Source organism: Oryctolagus cuniculus, chromosome 19 (assembly GCF_964237555.1).
Source record: "Oryctolagus cuniculus chromosome 19, mOryCun1.1, whole genome shotgun sequence".
Classification (NCBI taxonomy): domain Eukaryota; kingdom Metazoa; phylum Chordata; class Mammalia; order Lagomorpha; family Leporidae; genus Oryctolagus; species Oryctolagus cuniculus.
This window is the reverse complement of record NC_091450.1, coordinates 15,526,672-15,544,568: the sequence shown is the minus strand read 5'-3', so window position 1 is coordinate 15,544,568 and position 17,897 is coordinate 15,526,672. Positions and strand designations below refer to the sequence as shown.

The window sequence follows — 17,897 nt, the reverse complement described above, 5'->3', positions numbered from 1 at the left end:
AGCACCACTCAACAAGAACGAGCTGATGGAGCGTTGTGTATCTTCACCGTGATGAACCGTATCATCCTTCTCCACCATGAAAGTCACTGCTGGGGCCAGGGGTGGGAGCTGACGCTAGTTCAGCCTGTGATGTTGGTTTTTACTGAGCACCTACTGTGCGGAGGGTAAGCGGGGATGTTCTTTAAATTTTCATTCATTCACTAATTCCCTCCCACCCTCATTCCTTCAGCCAATGATTTTTGGACCCCTGGGAGGTAGGTGTCAGGCCCTGAGCTTGGGCAGGGTGTGGAGCAGTGGGCTGGGGGCTGGGGGCTGGAGTCGGCTCACAGATGCAGTACTGTCCCCCCACGGTGCTGGGACATGGTGGGGGTGGGCTGTTTAGGTGCAGGGCACTAAATAATACTGACTTCCACTTCTCCACAAGTCTCACCCCCTTAGCTACGGGTGTAGCAAGAAGAGCCACCTGTCTCTGTGGGATCTTAAACGTGCCCAAAGCTCGGCTCTAACCCTTGTTAATCTACAAAGAAGGGCCAAGTGGCAGCCGTTTGGGGCAGCTGACAATGGCAGCACTTGGAGAGATTTTGATAACATAGATGGCTCCTGCTCTTCAAACTCAGATAGACCAATCCAGATAGACTCTCTTCCCCCAGATGGTGCGCAAATATGACTAGGATTTGTGAAGATGAGTCAGAAATGAATGCAATTTTGGGAAATACTGATTTATCAAATTTCTTCTTCCTGCCCCCCCCCCCCCCCCATGAGCACCATGGTACAGTTGAGGAAACTGAGTCTCTCTCTGCCAAGGGGATGCATAGCTAGTAGGGAGTTTTACACCCAGACAAGCAAAGCCAAAAATGCTCTTTGTGGTGGACTTAGATATATTTAAAGTAAAGCTCGCTCCTCCCTACCTCTGCAGAACGTGTTTTCGTGTGTGTGTGTGTGTGTGTGTGTAGCCACAGGCCCTCCGGGTTGAGTGACAGCGGGAGCCCATCCCTCCAAGACAGGCGTTCCGAACGGCCAATGGCAAGCATTGGGGTGGAGGGGTACTAGCGTCCCTGCAGGGGCCAGGGGATGTTCGCACCGCGACCACCCTCAGACTGCCACCCCCTAGCCCTCGGGGGCCTCCTCTCCTTAAGGCAGCCCCGGGCGGAGCGCAGGGTGCGGGGCGAGGCTCAGCCCCATGCACGCAGGCTGCGGTCCCCAAGCCGCAGCGCTGCGGCTGAGCGCACTTCCCCGGGAGGCCGGCCCCGCGGGGGGTGCCAATATGTAAAGCAGCTGGCGGCTCGGGGCGGGGCCTGGGCGCGATGCAAATGATGAAGGCGGGGCCGGCCCGCGGCTCCGCCTCCCTCCCCCGCAGCTGGGGCCAGCGGTGCCAAGCGCAGCTGGACTAGCGGCAGCAGCTGGGCGAGTGACAGCCCCAGCTCCGCGCGCCGCGGCCGCCAGAGCCGGCGCAGGGGAAGCGCCCGCGGCCCCAGGCGGCAGCAGCGGCCGCCTCCTCGCGCGCCTCCCGGGCCCGCAGCCCGCGGTCCCGCCGCCCCGGGGCCGGCACCTCTCAGGCTCCCGGTCCCCGCGCGCAAGATGGCTGACCCGGCTGCGGGGCAGCCGCCGAGCGAGGGCGAGGAGAGCACCGTGCGCTTCGCCCGCAAAGGCGCCCTCCGGCAGAAGAACGTGCACGAGGTGAAGAACCACAAATTCACCGCCCGCTTCTTCAAGCAGCCCACCTTCTGCAGCCACTGCACCGACTTCATCTGGTGAGAGCGCGCCGGGACCCCTCCCTCTCCGCGCCCCCGAGGGAGAGGCAGCCCCTCTGGCACCCCGCGGCCCTCGGCGCCCCGTCCCGCCCCGGGCTCTCTGACGGGCAGTCCTGCGGGCGCCCGGTGTCGGGCCCCAGACGGCCGCTCCCCGCCCTCTGCTCCCAGTCGCCCCCTCTCCGCCTGGGCAGAGCCCCGGGTACCCCCTGGCCCGGGGTTCCCCACGTCTGCGCCTCGCCCACCCTTCCTTTCCGGGGGGCGGGGGGCAGCGCTCAGCGCCCCCTCTCCAGCTCCCTGCGGCCTGGGGGCGTCCAGTCCTCCGCCCTGTGGTTTTTGAGTGCGCCTCCCGGAGGGCCTGGGTTCGCCTTCCCGCCCCTCGGGCTTCCCCGCACCTCGCGGCGGGTCCCCGTATTCCCCCTGTGCCCACCCCGCCAGGCGCGGAGGGTCCCCCAGAGGACGCCCGCCCGCCCGCCTCGCGGGGGTCCCTCTCGTCCTCCTGCTGGGGGCTTCTTTTTCTCTCCTCTCTCCCCGGGGAGACTCGGGGCACCCTCGATGGGCAGAGCGCCGCCCTCTCTCCGCCCCGACGGAAACGCTGCCCGCGACCGGCAGCCTGGTGGTCTCAGCGTCTCTCCCCCGCCGCGGGGAGGGGAGGTTCGGGTTGCCGCGGAGCTCCGGTCGGGTCGCCCCCTCCCACTGCAACCCTGAAGGCGGAAGGCTCTGGGGCACCCGCCTGTGGCTGGGCGGCTGCACCTGGGACAGAGGGCGGGGGGAAGAGGGTGACTGTGTGTGTGTGTGGGGGGGAAACTGGGCCTGACGCGTCTCCTTCTGCTTTTGCAGGGGCTTTGGGAAGCAGGGATTCCAGTGTCAAGGTAGGCTCTGGGGCTCCCGGGCTGCCGTGCGCGGGGAGAGAAGGCTAAAACCAATGCACAGAAGTGACCGAGTTAGGCAGAGAGTGAAGGGCTCACGTCTGTCAGCGTGACCTCCCAGGCTAGGAATTCCTCACCACAAAAGGGGCCTTTTTAGGTGTGTGTGTGTGTGTGTGTGTGTGTGTGTGTGTATGTGTGTGTGGACGCGCGCGCGCGCGCGCGCACACGGGCGCGCCTGTATGGGGCGAGGATGCTCTCTGTCCGGGAAAGGCCAGTGGAGCTGGGAGGTGGTGTCATGGGAACACGTCCACCCCCTCTCTCTTCCTGGTCCCAGGAGTCTAAAGGGGTCTCCTGGAGCTGTCCTGCCATGGCCAGTCCTGCTCCCCACCCCCCACCCCCCCAGGACCCGCCTCCAGACCTCCTGCCCCTTCCTCGTGTCACAGAGTGAGGTTCCGCCCCTTCCCCCCCCCCCCCCCCCCCCGGCCTCGCAGAGGTCTCTGTAGGTGGCTGCTGCCTCTCCAGATGGCACATCCCCTAAAAAAAGGCAAGGATGGTTGTCCCCTGGGCCTCCTCCCTCCCGGAAAAAGCGGCTCCAGCTGGGGCGCCTCTCAGATCCTGGCTTAGATTGTCCTCTCCAGCTCTGTGCACACACCCGAGTGACTCCAGGTGACTCCAGGTGACTGGCGGCCTGGGTCTTCGCATCTGATTTCAGCTCCTTGACGCTCCCCAGGGATGCTCAACCTACTGGTCCTGACTTTGGGCCATGTGTGAGTTGGCCTCAGCTGTCTCTGGGGCTTTCCAGGGCCGACACACCTGTAGACTTCTTTAGCCCTTAGGATGTCCGAAACATTTTGAAAAACTGATGTCAGTGGTTTAGAGCTAGGAGCGGTTGTCGACACCTGAATTTCTGACTTCAGCTGTGCTGAGAAATGGTCCCATTTGACGTGCTAGCGATCACCTGGATTGAGAGTGGCTCTTTCCATAGGCAGGGTACCCACTCATTTTGTCTCCATTGATAGCAGCCAGGTGTGCCTCACCCATGGCCTCTGCAGGCCTTTCCATTTGCAGCCTGTGGTCGGGAAAGAGTGCGCGTGCGCAAGTTGTATGCATGTGTGTGTTCCCACTCCAAGGCCATGCACGCATGGTTGAGTCTGGTGAGAAATGGCACAGTTCTGGGGTGTGTGTTATAGGAGCAAATTGGCCACCCTGGTGAACAGGCTTAAAATCAAGGGAAGAAAGCATTTGAGCTTTGCAGAGTTTCAGGTGTGACCTAGCAGCGATGGGCAGTTTTCTTGTTGCACCTCCGCCCTCCAGGGAAAAGTACAGTGATCTGTCGGTGGCATTGGGAGTTGTGGAGAATGCTTGCCTGCGGCCTGGCATTGCCATCCTCCAAGTCTCACGCTGACTCCCTGTCGCCCGAGATCTGGGGCAGAGTGGGCTTAGCCGGGGAGCCTGCTGGTGCCTCTTAACAAGATTTGGAGCCTCCGTTTCATGCATGCCTCTAAGGACTTTCCAAATCTCTTTAAAGGGCAACAACGGAGGCTTTCGTGTTAAGTTTCTAGAACTTTGACCCTTCCAACAAAGTCCCAGTGGCATCTTGGTGCAGCAATGTGTCATTTCTTCTCTGAGGCTGCCTTTGGCTTCCACAAACCGCTTTCTGTCTTTGTCTCCCACTGAGGTTAGATGTGATTTTTTAACCTTTTTTTGCTGCTGCACATTGAATAGCACCTGCTCTGCTGTTAATGATGGCTGGGAAGTCACCTCAGCACATGGAAGGCAATCAGCCCGGTGTATGCATGTGCTGAAATGTCATGGCGATATCCAAGAGTTATGTGTAATTATGAACCACTGATCCAAAAACGTAAAGTGCCGCAAGAGATGGAAACACCAACGAACCGTATTTTATCATCACCCACTGAATGCATGTTTCGAATTATCACACTATATGCCATAGATATGTAGGATTTACATAATTTAAATGCAATAATAAAAATAAAGGATGTGCAGGGCCTGACAACTCTTGAAGTGAAAGATCCTTTTATTCAAAGCCTGGAAAGCAGTAGGAATTTTCTGGTGCAATGAGGAAAACCAGAATTGAAGTTTCTAATTCAATAGAGGCACCTTTGAGAGTGGAGTGTCTTTTGTTTAGCTGCCTTTCTTATTCTCCCCACCTCCTTCCCCGATCTGTAGCGAGTTGCGCATGTGCGCAGGCTACCGATCTGTAGCGAGTTGCGCATGTGCGCAGGCTACCGGGACAGCCACTGTGGGTTTGGCTCCTGACTGTGAAACTCCCTGGGCATATTGCTGCACCTCTCTGCACCTCAGCTTTCTTATCTGCAAGTCAAGGCCAATGACAGCATCTGCCTTACAGTGGTGGAGCAGCTTCAAGTCATTGCAATATCTAAGATGCCTGCGCCAGAGCTTGGAACTAAGTAAAGTGTCATTCTTAGGGTTGTCCCCAAACTACTCCCATGGCGGGGCACTGGTACAAAAGAAGGCTGGCTCTGCAGGGTTGCTTAGCTATAGAACTGACTGCCAGGCAAGAGCCAAAATCCAGCTGTGAACATCTGGCCACCCTCCTTTGCTGCGTTGATGGTATATTCCCGGATTCAGATGGGGAGCAAGTGTTGGAGTGGGGCAGATTGGAAGCCCCTGAAATTGATATGGTTAGGTTATGGGTATCCAGCCTTGCCTGGGACTAATTCTGGAACCATAGAAGAGTTCCTTACTATCTGATTATTTTGGGAGCCAGATACTTCCTTTTTTTTTTTTTTTTTTTTTTTTTTTTTTTTTGACAGGCAGAGTTAGACAGTGAGAGAGACAGAGAGAAAGGTCTTCCTTCCGTTGGTTCACCCCACCCCCCCAAAATGGCTGCTACGGCCGGTGCACTGCTCCGATCCTAAGCCAGGAGCCAGGTGCTTCTCCTGGTCTCCTGTGCAGGTGCAGGGCCGAAGCACTTGGGCCATCCCCCACTGCACTCCCGCACTCCCGGGCCACAGCAGAGAGCTGGACTGGAAGAGGAGCAACCAGGACAGAACTGGTGCCCCAACTGGGACTAGAACCTAGGGTGCCAGCGCCGCAGGCAGAGGATTATCCAAGTGAGCCGTGGCGCTGGCCGTGGGTACTTCCTGTTAAAGTGAATCTACTTACAATGGGATCAGCATTTCATAGAAAATACACAAGGCTCCGTGCTCTCACCGTAGTTGTGAGCCGGAGCCCCCAGGCCTTGAGTTCATTTCAGCTTTCATCTCTACCCTCCTGAGGGAGCAGCAGTTATCTCCTGGTCCAAGGCAGGTGCAGGGCTTTCCAGTTATCTCATTCTTCTTTTCAGCCAGCAGGAAGGAGGCCGGGAGCAAAGGCCACGTGTGTGGTGTCACTTGTGGCACTGCCGCAAGATACTTGTGCCTGAGATCTGTTAGGTAGAACTTAATCGTATACTTGTACCTTGTTGCGAGGGAGCACGTGGGAAATGGACTATTTCAGGTAGCTGTGCTCCCTGATAGAAGCTGGGGGTAGGGTGTTTCTATTTCTTAAGGAGAGAGAAAGAGAGAGAGAGAGAGAGGGAGGGAGAGGGAGAGGAAGGGAGGGAGAGAGGGAGAGAGAGGGAGGGAGGGAAGAGAATATAGCTTCTGTCCTTCTGGGGTGAAAGTGTACAGGGTAGTCATAAAGCAAGGTCACTGACAGCTGTCTGGAAATGGGCACAGGGTATGGATTGGGAGAGAAAACATGAGAGTCTCTAAACCATGGGAAATTATGGATTTCTGTATGCTCAGGAGAGCTTAAGACAAGCCAGTCTTGCTTTCACATTGCTAGGGGACAAGACTCTAGGTTGACTGCTGCATAATTTTTTCCTTTTGGTTTCCACTCTATTTTTTTTTTAAATTAAACTATTCTCTGAGATAGTTTAAGAATGCCTCCAGTGACAGGAGACAGGGCCTAAAGGTCCCTGTTGTGAAGCTGCCTAGATTGTGGATTAGAGGTCAGAGCCCTTCAGACCAACGAGGCAGACTTCTTTGCCTGGCGTTCTTTTGAGGGGCTTAGAATGTGCATTTGTGCTTTGGTCTTAAGGAAGACAAGTCCTTGAGTGGGTTTAGACTCTTCTCCTTAGAAGGTGTTTCAGTTTGGCAGAGAGACAGAAGCCTTTATTTAGAGGAAGTCTCTTTATTAGAAAGGGAGAGGCAGTAACACACGTAGATCCTGATTCATAGAATGGGTTGGAGTCAGATGGAACTTGCCTTCAATCTCTCATCTGCTGCCTCCTGACTGTGAACTTGGGCAAATCATCCCCCTGTATAGCCTTGGGGAGAGTAGCACCTACCTCATGGGATTATGGTGAGGAGTAATGGGTAGGACCAGAGAAATAGCCACATGCATATCAATGACTAAGTAAGATCATCGTTATTACTTGATTAGTGGCAGGAAACTGTCAAAGCAGGAAAGAGCTCATTCTGGAACTCATTGAATGACTATGCCTCTTTCGTGTACTTAGAAGGGCTCCTCTTAAGTTTGTTCCTTTGTAGACTTTGGGTAACACCTGTGAGTACACAGTTCAGTGTCTGGGCCCTGAGCACCAGTCTTGGTTCTCATTACTTTGCTTGTGAGAAAGATCTGAACTTACTATGGACTGTCTAGAAAGAAACCCAGAGCGCTAATTTTCTGACTATGAAGAGCTGGAATTGATGATTCTAAGGAGTAAACAGGCTCTTTCCTTTGCTGTGTAGATCAGAAAACACATTTTGAGATTTCTAGTTGAAATTATTCTTAAGAAGCCCAGAGCGTCGCATACATTCAACCATTGTTGTTTTCATCCGAATCAAGCCTATGGAATATGCTTAATGTGTAGTTAACACACAGAGATTAGAATAAGCACTTTTTCTTACAAGAAAAATATGAATCAAAGGTAAATTTTACTGCTGGTACAGTTTTCCCTATGAACTTATGACACTGTGCAATTCAGGTTGAACTTTCTCAGTGAAATACCACCAACTCAGGCTGCGAATTCACAGAGCTGGCTTCTATTGTTGGTCCCACCCCCCCTCCCCAGGCAGCACCCAGAGGCCTGGGAGCCAACCTCTGGCCACCTTTTGAAGTATTCTGAATGTGTCCTGGGAGTTTCACTGCAGATAAAAGGCAGGGGCTTTTGAACACTGTAATGGATGGTTTGACTTTTTTCCCTTTTGCACTGGGAGTGGGATTGTAGGCCCGATGTCCCAGCTACAATAAGCAGGCTGGAGTGAGTTAACGCCGGGTCCTAAGGAGGAGGGCTGATTTGTTGGAGAGGCAACAGCAACTTCATTTAGAGCTGTAGAGCACTCGGGGGATGCCTGAAGCTTTGTCACTGAGCAGCAGAATGCCTTTCTAAGTAAATATGGAAGGCATGACCTTTGCAAATCTAGTTGATATGACATACATGTTCTCAGAAGCTAATTTTAAGAAAGATATTATTTCCAAGTGCTAGCAATATGCCAGGTACTTCCTAGAACCTGATATAGCCCCTATAGGTCAACAAAGAAAATGATATAAGAAAAATAATTGCTCAAAGGTAAACTGAAGGCTTAAGATTAATGTATACACATTCTTCTCATTGGTTCTGTCTCTGTTTTTCGGTCCCTGTCTTTACACACACACACACACACACACACACAATGTGAATGCACACATATATGTAAATTGATCAGCATGCTGTAATTTTGAGAATATGCATATCTTTTTAATGATTTTCAGTTACAGGTACAATTTAAAATCTGTGGTCTGATTTTTGGACTCTGTAGTCCATTTAATTCTAGCGTGGGTAGGGGGACTAAGTGAAAATTTCTTGATAACAGGCTGATGCCTTCAAAGGTTTGTTTATTTATTGTTTTTGGCATTTGATGTAATACCATGAATTCTTTGACTTCATTCATTCAATCTCCCCATTGAAATTGTGTGGTATTCCATACATAGAATGCTGGTCTTTTTATAGAGGATGTAACATCCAGTGTTTGCATGTGGCATTTGAAGGTGTGATGGCTTCTTGAAAATCCAGTGGGAAATTCATCTCCTCATCACATGTATCCATTTTCTCCTTCATCCACCCACCCATCCATCCATCCACCCATCCATCCATCCATCTATCCATCCATCCATCTACCCATCTATCCATCCATCCATCCATCCACCCATCCACCCATCCATCTACCCATCCATCTATCCATCTATCTACCCATCCATCTATCCATCCACCCATCCATCTATCTATTCATCCATCCATCCATCCATCTGTCCATCCACCCATCTATCCATCCATCCATCCATCCATCCACCCATCCACCCATCTATCCATCCACCCATCCATCCATCCACCCATCCACCCATCCATCCATCCATGCACCTATCCACCCATCCATCTATCCATCCATCCATCCACCCATCCACCCATCTATCCATCCATCCACTCATCCACCCATCTATCCATCCACCCATCCATCCATCCACCCATCCACCCATCCATCTACCCATCCACCCATCCATCTATCCATCCATCCATCCATCCATCCATCCACCCACCCATCCATCCATCCATCTATCCATCCATCCATCCATCCACCCATCCATCTATCCATCCATCCATCTATCCATCCATCCATCCATCCACCCACCCACCCATCCATCCATCCATCCATCTATCCATCCACCCATCCATCTATCCATCATCCATCCATCCACCCATCCACCCATCCATCTATCCATCCATCCATCCATCCATCCATCCACCCACCCATCCATCCATCCATCTATCCATCCATCCATCCATCCACCCATCCATCTATCCATCCATCCATCTATCCATCCATCCACCCACCCACCCATCCATCCATCCATCCATCCATCTATCCATCCACCCATCCATCTATCCATCATCCATCCATCTGTCCATCCATCTTTCCACCCATCCTTCTAAGAAGTAATCACCTATTAAGTTCTGTGTGTCAGGAACTAATTTAGATGGCAAGGAAACAATGTTGAATAAAATTGAGAAGGTCCCTTTTGTCATGGAGCTTACGGTACTGTGGGGAAAAGATAAGACAGTCTACCAAATCACCTCATCGAAGTCTTAATTTCACTTTTGCTGGGTTTTTTGGAGGAAATCTACCAGGACAATGAGAATGTGTAATGAGAGGCTAACCTATGTAATGATTGGAGGTGGAGTCAGGGAATTCTTTGGTATGGGAAATTAAAATAAAGCCCAATTTCCCATTCTCTTAAGTAATGGGAGAGAGTCTGAGTTGTCAAGGAGCGTGAGTGAAAAGTCTGTGTTGGGAAACTGCCATATCATAGATGAAGATACACAAGAGGCTTATCCCTGTGATGTTCCATGGTGCCTCCCTGTCTCTTTATTTGTACCAAGGCCATAAGTAAGATGAGTATTTGGCATAGAGAGATGGTTGCTGTAAGATAGCGTCTCTCTCAGTAGGACAGAGAACTTTATCCCCTCTCAGTAAGTCAGATATTGAACTGACTTCTTGTTCAGGGGTTACTGTTTGGGGTAGGTGTCCTAAAGCAGAAAAAGCAGATGATTTCAGAGGTGGAAGAGGACATCTGAGCCAATGTGTGAGAAAATGTAAGAAAGAGCAAAACATTTCCATGAGAGGCATTTGTGCGCTGCAAGCCAGTCTTGAAGGGCACGGGATTACCTGAGTTCTCTCCCAGGTACCTTCCCCACCCTGCATCCCTTTCTGAGCAGGCACAGCTGTGCATGCCTTTGCTTTAGACAGTGTGCTGTCTTGTTTGCAAGATAATTTTTAAGTAATTTTATAATAAACACCACTGAAAAATCCTTTGCTGATTCTCGTTCTACCTTTCTGAGTTCATTAAGGGGAAAGTCTCAGTTGGTTGCTAACATGTCTTTATTACCCCCTAACAGTACCCCCCTAACACAAATCTGGGAACCCAGTAAATATGCATTGAGTATTCTGTATTTTTTATTATAAAGGAACTGTAAAATATTATGAGAATGCGATATGTTGGTTTTTACCTGTAAACACACCTTTTATATTTTTATAGTCTTTTTATACCTAGAAACCTTTTATTTAAGGTATACAAACTCCTTTTACATTTTTATCGTTGTCGAGTCTTGTCTTGTTCTATCCCTGGGCTTGATTTTGTGCTGTCTGTTTCTTCTGTGAGTTGGGAAGGAGAGTTCAATGCCGTTCCTGAGACGTGTGGTTGTGGAAGGAAGCTCCACGTTTCAGGGGGCTGAGAGCCAGGCACCGCTGTGCTGAGTCTTGTAGAGATGGTGGGTTTTATTAAGAAGCGCCATTGCCTTTCAATGATCCTTTGTCCCTCAGTTCACATGCAAAAAGTTGCCTCGCTGAGTCAGAAGAAGTCAGCCCAGACCAGAATGGTTTTAATTCCCTCCTGTTGAGTCTTAATATTGGCTAAGGAGACAGGTAGGAACTGGCTCAAGGCATGTAACAATCTTAGTTCAGCACTAGCCATGATCCTAGGGGAATTCTAGTCCCCTTTTTCCTTTCACCATTTTACTATCCAGAGACCAGACTTTGAGCTTCTAGAGAGGCAGTATAAAATTGGGCTTAATAGTTTAGCATACCTGATTTTTAATACTCTGTGATTCCTTGGGTGTAGGGAAAACACGATCCTGTACATCCATCTCTCCATTCCTCTTTCCCTCCTTCCACATCCATCTATCCAGCCGTCTTCCCATCTGTCCATTCTCCATCCCTTGGTTCACCTGTCCATTCGTTTAATAACTGTGTATAGAGTGCCTGTTTTATATCGGGCACTGTTCTAGGTGCTGGAACTTGAGCAGGGAGCCAAAGAGAATCCCTGGCTTCATGGAATGCAAGCTCCAGTAGAAAGAGAGCAGCAACAGAAAAACAGCACGGAGCAAGTAGATGGCATCACGTCAGGTAGCAATATGGCTTGGAAGAGAAATAAGACACAGTTCTTGCCCTTGAAGAGTCTCCTGGTCTTTGGGAGAGAGAACGGCACATGGCTAATTAGTTCTCACACATCACGAAAAATGCTACACCAAGCACGCAGACTGTGGATGGCTTCCTTGCCCCTCCTGGGAGGTGTGGAGAAGATTCCACAGAGGAGGTGACATTTTGCGAACAGTCATGCAGGAGGAGTAGGAGTATCCCCCAGAAACACAAGGGGAGGGCGCAGGGGAGGGCGTTCAGGCACAGGACACCGCAAGAGGAGACAGGAGGAGAGGGACCGGGGACACAGGCACGGGACGGGAAGAGGGGTGAGGTGTGAGGGAGGAGCTGGTGGGAGCTGAGTGCCACCCCGGAGGGCCGTGCAGTGACTCGGAAGTGGTTGTTGGCATTGTTTTCAGGCAGGCTGTGTGGGGGCGAGAGCTCGGGACGTTCTTTGAAACAAGAATTGCCGTGACACAGATCCTGAAGGCCCAGGCTTGCGGGGTTGGAGGTCAGGCAGGAGAAGCTGCAGTGGCCACTTAGAAGCAGCGCGGAGCCTTCCCTTAGCCTCTAGGGCTGCTGCTGCTTGTTCTAGGGCTGGAGAGACATTTGGAATTTCGCGTCAGTCATATTGTTGATCATTCTATTTTGGGGGAGGGTGGTTACTAGGTTATTTTTATGGTTCTAACAATAGGGATATCTCTCGTCACAGCATCCTTAGGCACAGAGGGACGGAGAAACCATCTTCCCTCTGAAAGGATTCCTCCCACTCCTTCTCCCTCTCGACTGCTGTCACTTATCCGGTGGCACATGCTTACGGAGCACCTGCTAGGCGGTGATGAAGACTTTGCACTCTGGAGACAGAAAATCTTCAGTTGAGATCTTGGCTTCTTGCTGTGGGACTTTGAGAAAGTTACTTAACCTCTCTGGGCTTTCGTTTTTTTCAGAGATCAAAGGAAACAGCGATAGTAACTAATTATAGGATGCTGGTCAGGTGTTTCCTCAGCACCTTGTCTGACATACAGCTAGCACTTCGTCCACAGCAACTATTTCTCTTCTTCCCAGGGCTGGGCAGTGCCTTGTCCTTGTTGATTTTTTCTTGAAAAGATTTATTTATTTGAAAGTCTGAGTTACACAGAGAGAGGAGAGGCAGAGAAAGAGAGAGGTCTTCCATCTGTTGTTTCACTCCCCAGATGGCCGCAACAGCCAGAGTTGTGCCGATCGGAAGCCAGAAGTCAGGAGCTTCTTCCAGGACTCCCACAAGGGTGCAGGGACCCAAGGACTTGGGTCATCTTCTATTGCTTTCCCAGGCCATAGCAGAGAGCTGGATCGGAAGAGGAGCAGCCGGGACTCGAACCGGCGGCCATACGGGATACCGGCACTTCAGGCCAGGGCTTTAACCCACTGCGCCACAGCGCCGGCCCCGAGTTTGTGATCTTGTTGGGGAGACGGGATGCATGCGCCTGGATGGGGGAGATGATGCACGGATGGACGAGCTCCCACGCTGTGGTCAGCAGCCTCAGCTGCGATTTAGGATGCGACGGAGAGAGACGTGCTCAGCTGGGCCTGGAGCCGTGGTTTGAGCCGGGGGGAACTCAGGGCTTTCTGAGAGGCTCTGTCCCAGCCTGTGACACTTTATCTTGAGGGCAGCCTCAGAGAGTTGAAGTCTGGGATCGCCCCGTGGGCTGACCTCCTGTTGAGAAGGTATTGATAGCATTTCAACTTTAAATAGATTTCTGACCATTTCCCCTTTTCAGTTTGGGCTCCTTCACCCTTTGAGTGGAGTGTTGCGTGCTCGTTTGGGTTGAAGAAGCAGGCAAGTGGTGTAGGTGAGGGAGAAGGGTGAAGGCTACAGCCTGTTACTTGGCTTGTTGATATGGCGGGCTGGTGAGTTGTATGGTTGTATGGGACAGCACTATTTCGAAGGCTTTCTTTTCCACTCTAAAGGTGGGAACTGTTCTTTAGAATCTAGGCAGTGGCCGGCGCCACGGCTCACTAGGCTAATCCTCCGCCTTGCGGCACCGGCACACCGGGTTCTAGTCCCGGTCGGGGCGCCGGATTCCGTCCCGGTTGCCCCTCTTCCAGGTCAGCTCTCTGCTGTGGCCAGGGAGTGCAGTGGAGGATGGCCCAAGTGCTTGGGCCCTGCACCCCATGGGAGACCAGGAGAAGCACCTGGCTCCTGCCATCGGATCAGCGCGGTGCGCCGGCCACAGCGCGCCAGCCGCGGCGGCCATTGGAGGGTGAACCAACGGCAAAGGAAGACCTTTCTCTCTGTCTCTCTCTCTCACTGTCCACTCTGCCTGTCAAAAATTAAAAAAAAAAAAAAAAGAATCTAGGCAGTGCTATAAACCATAATTTTGATAGTTATTTGTGTTTTTCTTTGGCATATAGTTTTCTTGATGCTTATTTGGATAATTTTGTGGCAACCTTTATGGCTGGGAGTATTGATGATTCTATGTGGGCTCTGCTTGCACTTGCGGGAGAAGGACTGGCAGATAGAATGGGGAGGGACCTCTTTTTAAAAATTATTGGAGAGGGAGAGAGGGAAAGGGATGGGGAGAGGGAAAGAGCACACGAGCTCTCTCATCTGTTGGTTCAATTCCCAAATGGCTGCGATAGTCTGGGATGGACAGGGCAAAAGCCTGGAGGCAGGAATTCAATCCAAGTCTCTCCTGTGAATGTCAGGAATCAATTGCTAGAGCCATCGCTGTTGCCTCCCAGGGTCTGCACTGGCAGGCAGCTGGAGCCAGGAGACAGAAGCAGAATCCAGCCTAGGTACTCCGTTTGGGATGCGGACAGCCTGACCCTTGTCTTAACCGCTCAGTCAGATGCCCACCCCAGGGATTTCATTTTATTTTCAGCTGGAGGTCTGCATTTGGTGGCTGGCTTTCTGTTCTTTCCATGAAAAGAATCCTTCATGTGACTTTCACATCTTTGCTCGATCCACACACCCACAAATCCCGTCTTGAACGTCCCTTTTGGTCTACTTTTTATTCTCCCGCGGAATACCCAGCTGAGTCTGTGTGCATGTTCTGCTCTAGCTCAGATTTCTCTTCTCTCCCCTCACCTCGTGTCATCCCTCTGAACTGAGTTCAGATGTGACTTCTTCAGAGGTGCACGTTCCGATTTTCCAGTCATATTCCTGTTTGCACAATATCATAAGCCCATCTCATTTTTACATTCTCTAACTATGTATTCACTTGATGGTTTAATGCCTGACTTCTCTAACAGTGTAAATTGTGTGAGAGTAGGGACCACATCTGTCTCATTTTCTGTTGTTTCCAAGGTACCTGGCTCCATACGTGGCATATGGCATGTGCCCAATAAATACTTGTTATGTGAATACCTGGTATAGGGGGCAGTGAATGAATAAAGGGAGCCATTTGATTTGGGCATAAATGTACAGCTTAATGAACCCCAGCAATTGAACAAACCCGAGCAGCCAGCACTTAGATCACGGAGCAACATTGTCAACGCACACAGAACCCTCTCTCAGTCCCTACCAGATCCCCCGTCTCAGCCCATTTCTGTGCTGTAACTGCACAACTTGGACCAGGTAATTTATAGAGAGTAATGCAGCTCATGTTTCTGGAGGCTGAAACACCCAGGAGCGTGGTGCTGGTGTCTGTCTAGGGCCTCCGAACCATAGCATCTCCCACGAGTAATCATTATCTCAACCTCCACCGCCTCTGGTTACTTGTTCTTGAGCTTCAAGTGAATGGGATCCTACAGAATGTACTCCTTTGTGTCTGTATGACTCCAATTACTTCTGCCCACTTTCCTGTCACATGTGCATTGCACTCTAATAAAAAATGTTTCAAGTATAGGATTTTAAATTATTGAGGCTGGATCTGGGAAATGCTGCTTGGGACATTTTCGTGCTGTGCGCAGAAGTGAACCCCGTGTGGGAGACAGGCACCTTCTGGAGTCAGCCATGGAGGGATGGTGCCGTTTGCCTTCTTGGGGGGGACATCTGCTTCCCGTTTCAGTGTTGCCTATCAGCTGCAAACTGTGCAAGGAAGCCAGGGCATTCTGACAGTCTCCCCACCCAGTCATTCCGCTCTGTTCATACCAGGAAAACTGGAGCTCACAGCCTATTTTTAGGACTTTCATTAGAAAACGTCTATATTAGTTGCAGTATTAGTAAGAGTCTCTGAAAGCTGCTGTAACAGATAAGCCTTGACGTCTGTGTGGTTTGACAGAAAGGGATTTAGTGCTCGCTGGCGACACGGCCCAGTGCAGGTGATCCTGGTCAGGAAGTCTTCCACACAGTCATGCAGGGCCCCAGGGTCCTCCCATGGATGGGGAGAGGACACTCATCTCAGCCCGGAAGTGATGCACACCTCTTCTGCTCAGTTCTGCTGGCCAGGAGTCAGGTGCAGGGTGCACCTGCTTCGGGAGCTGCTGGGGTGTGTCAACCAGCTCTGGGTCTAGCAGGAGATGAGAACGAGTGTTGGTGAGCACAGAAAATCTGGCTCCAATCCCCAAAGCAAGGTTTCTTTTCATTTCCTTTGGGGGGTGGTGTATCCAGTTTTGTTTCTCAACTGACCTGTACGACTGAGTTGTGAAATTCTAGACCTCCTTTATGTTACCCAACATCCCGGGGTATGTGTGGTGGGAGGCACATTCTATTTTGTGTTCCTAAGAGTGAAATAAAGATGCCCTCTGCTTGTTTTTAGCTGTTAGAGTAATCTGGCTCTTGCCAGAAGTTCTAATTTTTCAGTCTGCCGGAATGATTGCCTGAGTTGGAGTAGGTAGGATCACCTAGGAGGTTCTCTTTGCTTGCTCTGTCATCATTTTTTCTCTAGAGGGCTCCTTTCTTGGTTCTACTTCCAGTTATTTGGCTACCTAACACATCAATTATCTGTTATTCTGACAAACTGCTTCAAAGAATAGTGGCTTAATATAACTAGAGCCAACGAAATAGTGGTTATATTAAGTAACTGGGCTGGGCTCAGCTGGATGGTCCATTTGGTCTGGGCAGATCGGCTAGTCTTGGCCTGGCTCAATCACATGCCAAGGCCTCAGCCTGGGACATCTAGGGCTTTCCCCCTGTGACCTCTCATCTTCTAGCAGGCTGGCCTGAGTTGGATCGTGCGGTAAGGGGTACATTCCCAGTGTGCGAGCAGGGGCCACAGGAACTCTTGAAGCCTCAGCTCAGACATAACATAGTGTCAGGGCTGGTGCTATGGCCTAGTGGGTTAAGCCACTGCCTGCAGGGCTGGCATCCCATATGGTTGCTGGCCTGAGTCCTGGCTGCTCCGCTTGTGATCGAGCTCCCTGCTAATGTGCCTGGGAAAGCAGTGGAAGATGGTCCAAGTGCTTAGGCCCTTGTACTCATAGGAGAGACCCAGATGAAGCTCCTGGCTCTTGGCTCCTGCGTTCGGTCTGGCCCAGCCTTCACCGTTGCGGCCAACTGGGGTGTGAACCAGAGGATGGATGACTTCGCTCTCTCTGCCTCGGCCTCTCCCTGTCTGTAACTCCACCTTTCAAATAAATAAACAAATCTTTTTAAAAAAGGAAATTGTATAGCGTCATTTCTGCTGCATTGTTAGTGAAAGGAGAGAGAGCATGTACCCCAGAAATAAGAGGAGGAAACAGAGGAGAGAATCTACTTTTCCTCTTGGAGGGAGAAGCTGGTGGGGAAGAATTTGGGCTACTTCTGGAAGCTTCCACACCCATTTCAATGTTCCCTGTGATTGCTTAGCTTTCTTTTTATTTTTTTATTTTTGACAGGCAGAGTGGACAGTGAGAGAGAGAGAGAGACAGAGAGAAAGGTCTTCCTTTGCCGTTGGTTCACCCTCCAATGGCCAGTGCGACCGGCGCACTGCGGCCGGCGCACCGCGTTGACCCGATGGCAGGAGCCAGGTACTTCTCCTGGTCTCCCATGGGGTGCAGGGCACAAGCACTTGGGCCATCCTCCACTGCACTCCCTGGCCTGGAAGAGGGGCAACCTGGACAGAATCCGGCGCCCTGACCGGGACTAGAACCCGGTGTGCCGGCGCCGCAAGGCGGAGGATTAGCCTAGTGAGCCGCAACGCCGCGTGATTGCTTAGCTTTCTGAAATGTAGTCCATTAGAGGGTGCATCTCCTGAAGTGCACTTGAATCTGTGGCCGGGCCCCAGGGGGTGCTCACCACTTAAACCTGATACGACCAAGAGAGCTGATGCTGTATGTAAAAGGCTAGCCCAGGATTTAGTGCACACACAACACTGCTGACTACTGCACTATGAAGCTGAGTACCACCACCAAGTATTACAATTACTACTATTTGGCACCACTCTAAGAACTTGAGATTCAGAAAAAAAAGAACGCCAGGGCCCTGTTCTCAAGAAGGGAGAGAGCTGAGGAAGACATAG

General features: G+C 51.3%; 1 protein-coding gene across 2 annotated transcripts in view; it reads left to right on the top strand.

Annotated features, from left to right (window-relative positions):
* Window positions 1-1,356: 1,356 nt before the first annotated feature.
* Window positions 1,357-17,897, top strand: part of PRKCB (protein kinase C beta) — a 362,350-nt gene continuing 345,809 nt past the window's right edge. For both annotated transcript variants that reach the window (NM_001101725.1, NM_001101723.1), the window contains 2 exon segments: window positions 1,357-1,751; window positions 2,589-2,620. In NM_001101725.1, the coding sequence (NP_001095195.1) occupies window positions 1,579-1,751; window positions 2,589-2,620 (205 nt within the window). In that variant the 5' untranslated portion in view covers window positions 1,357-1,578.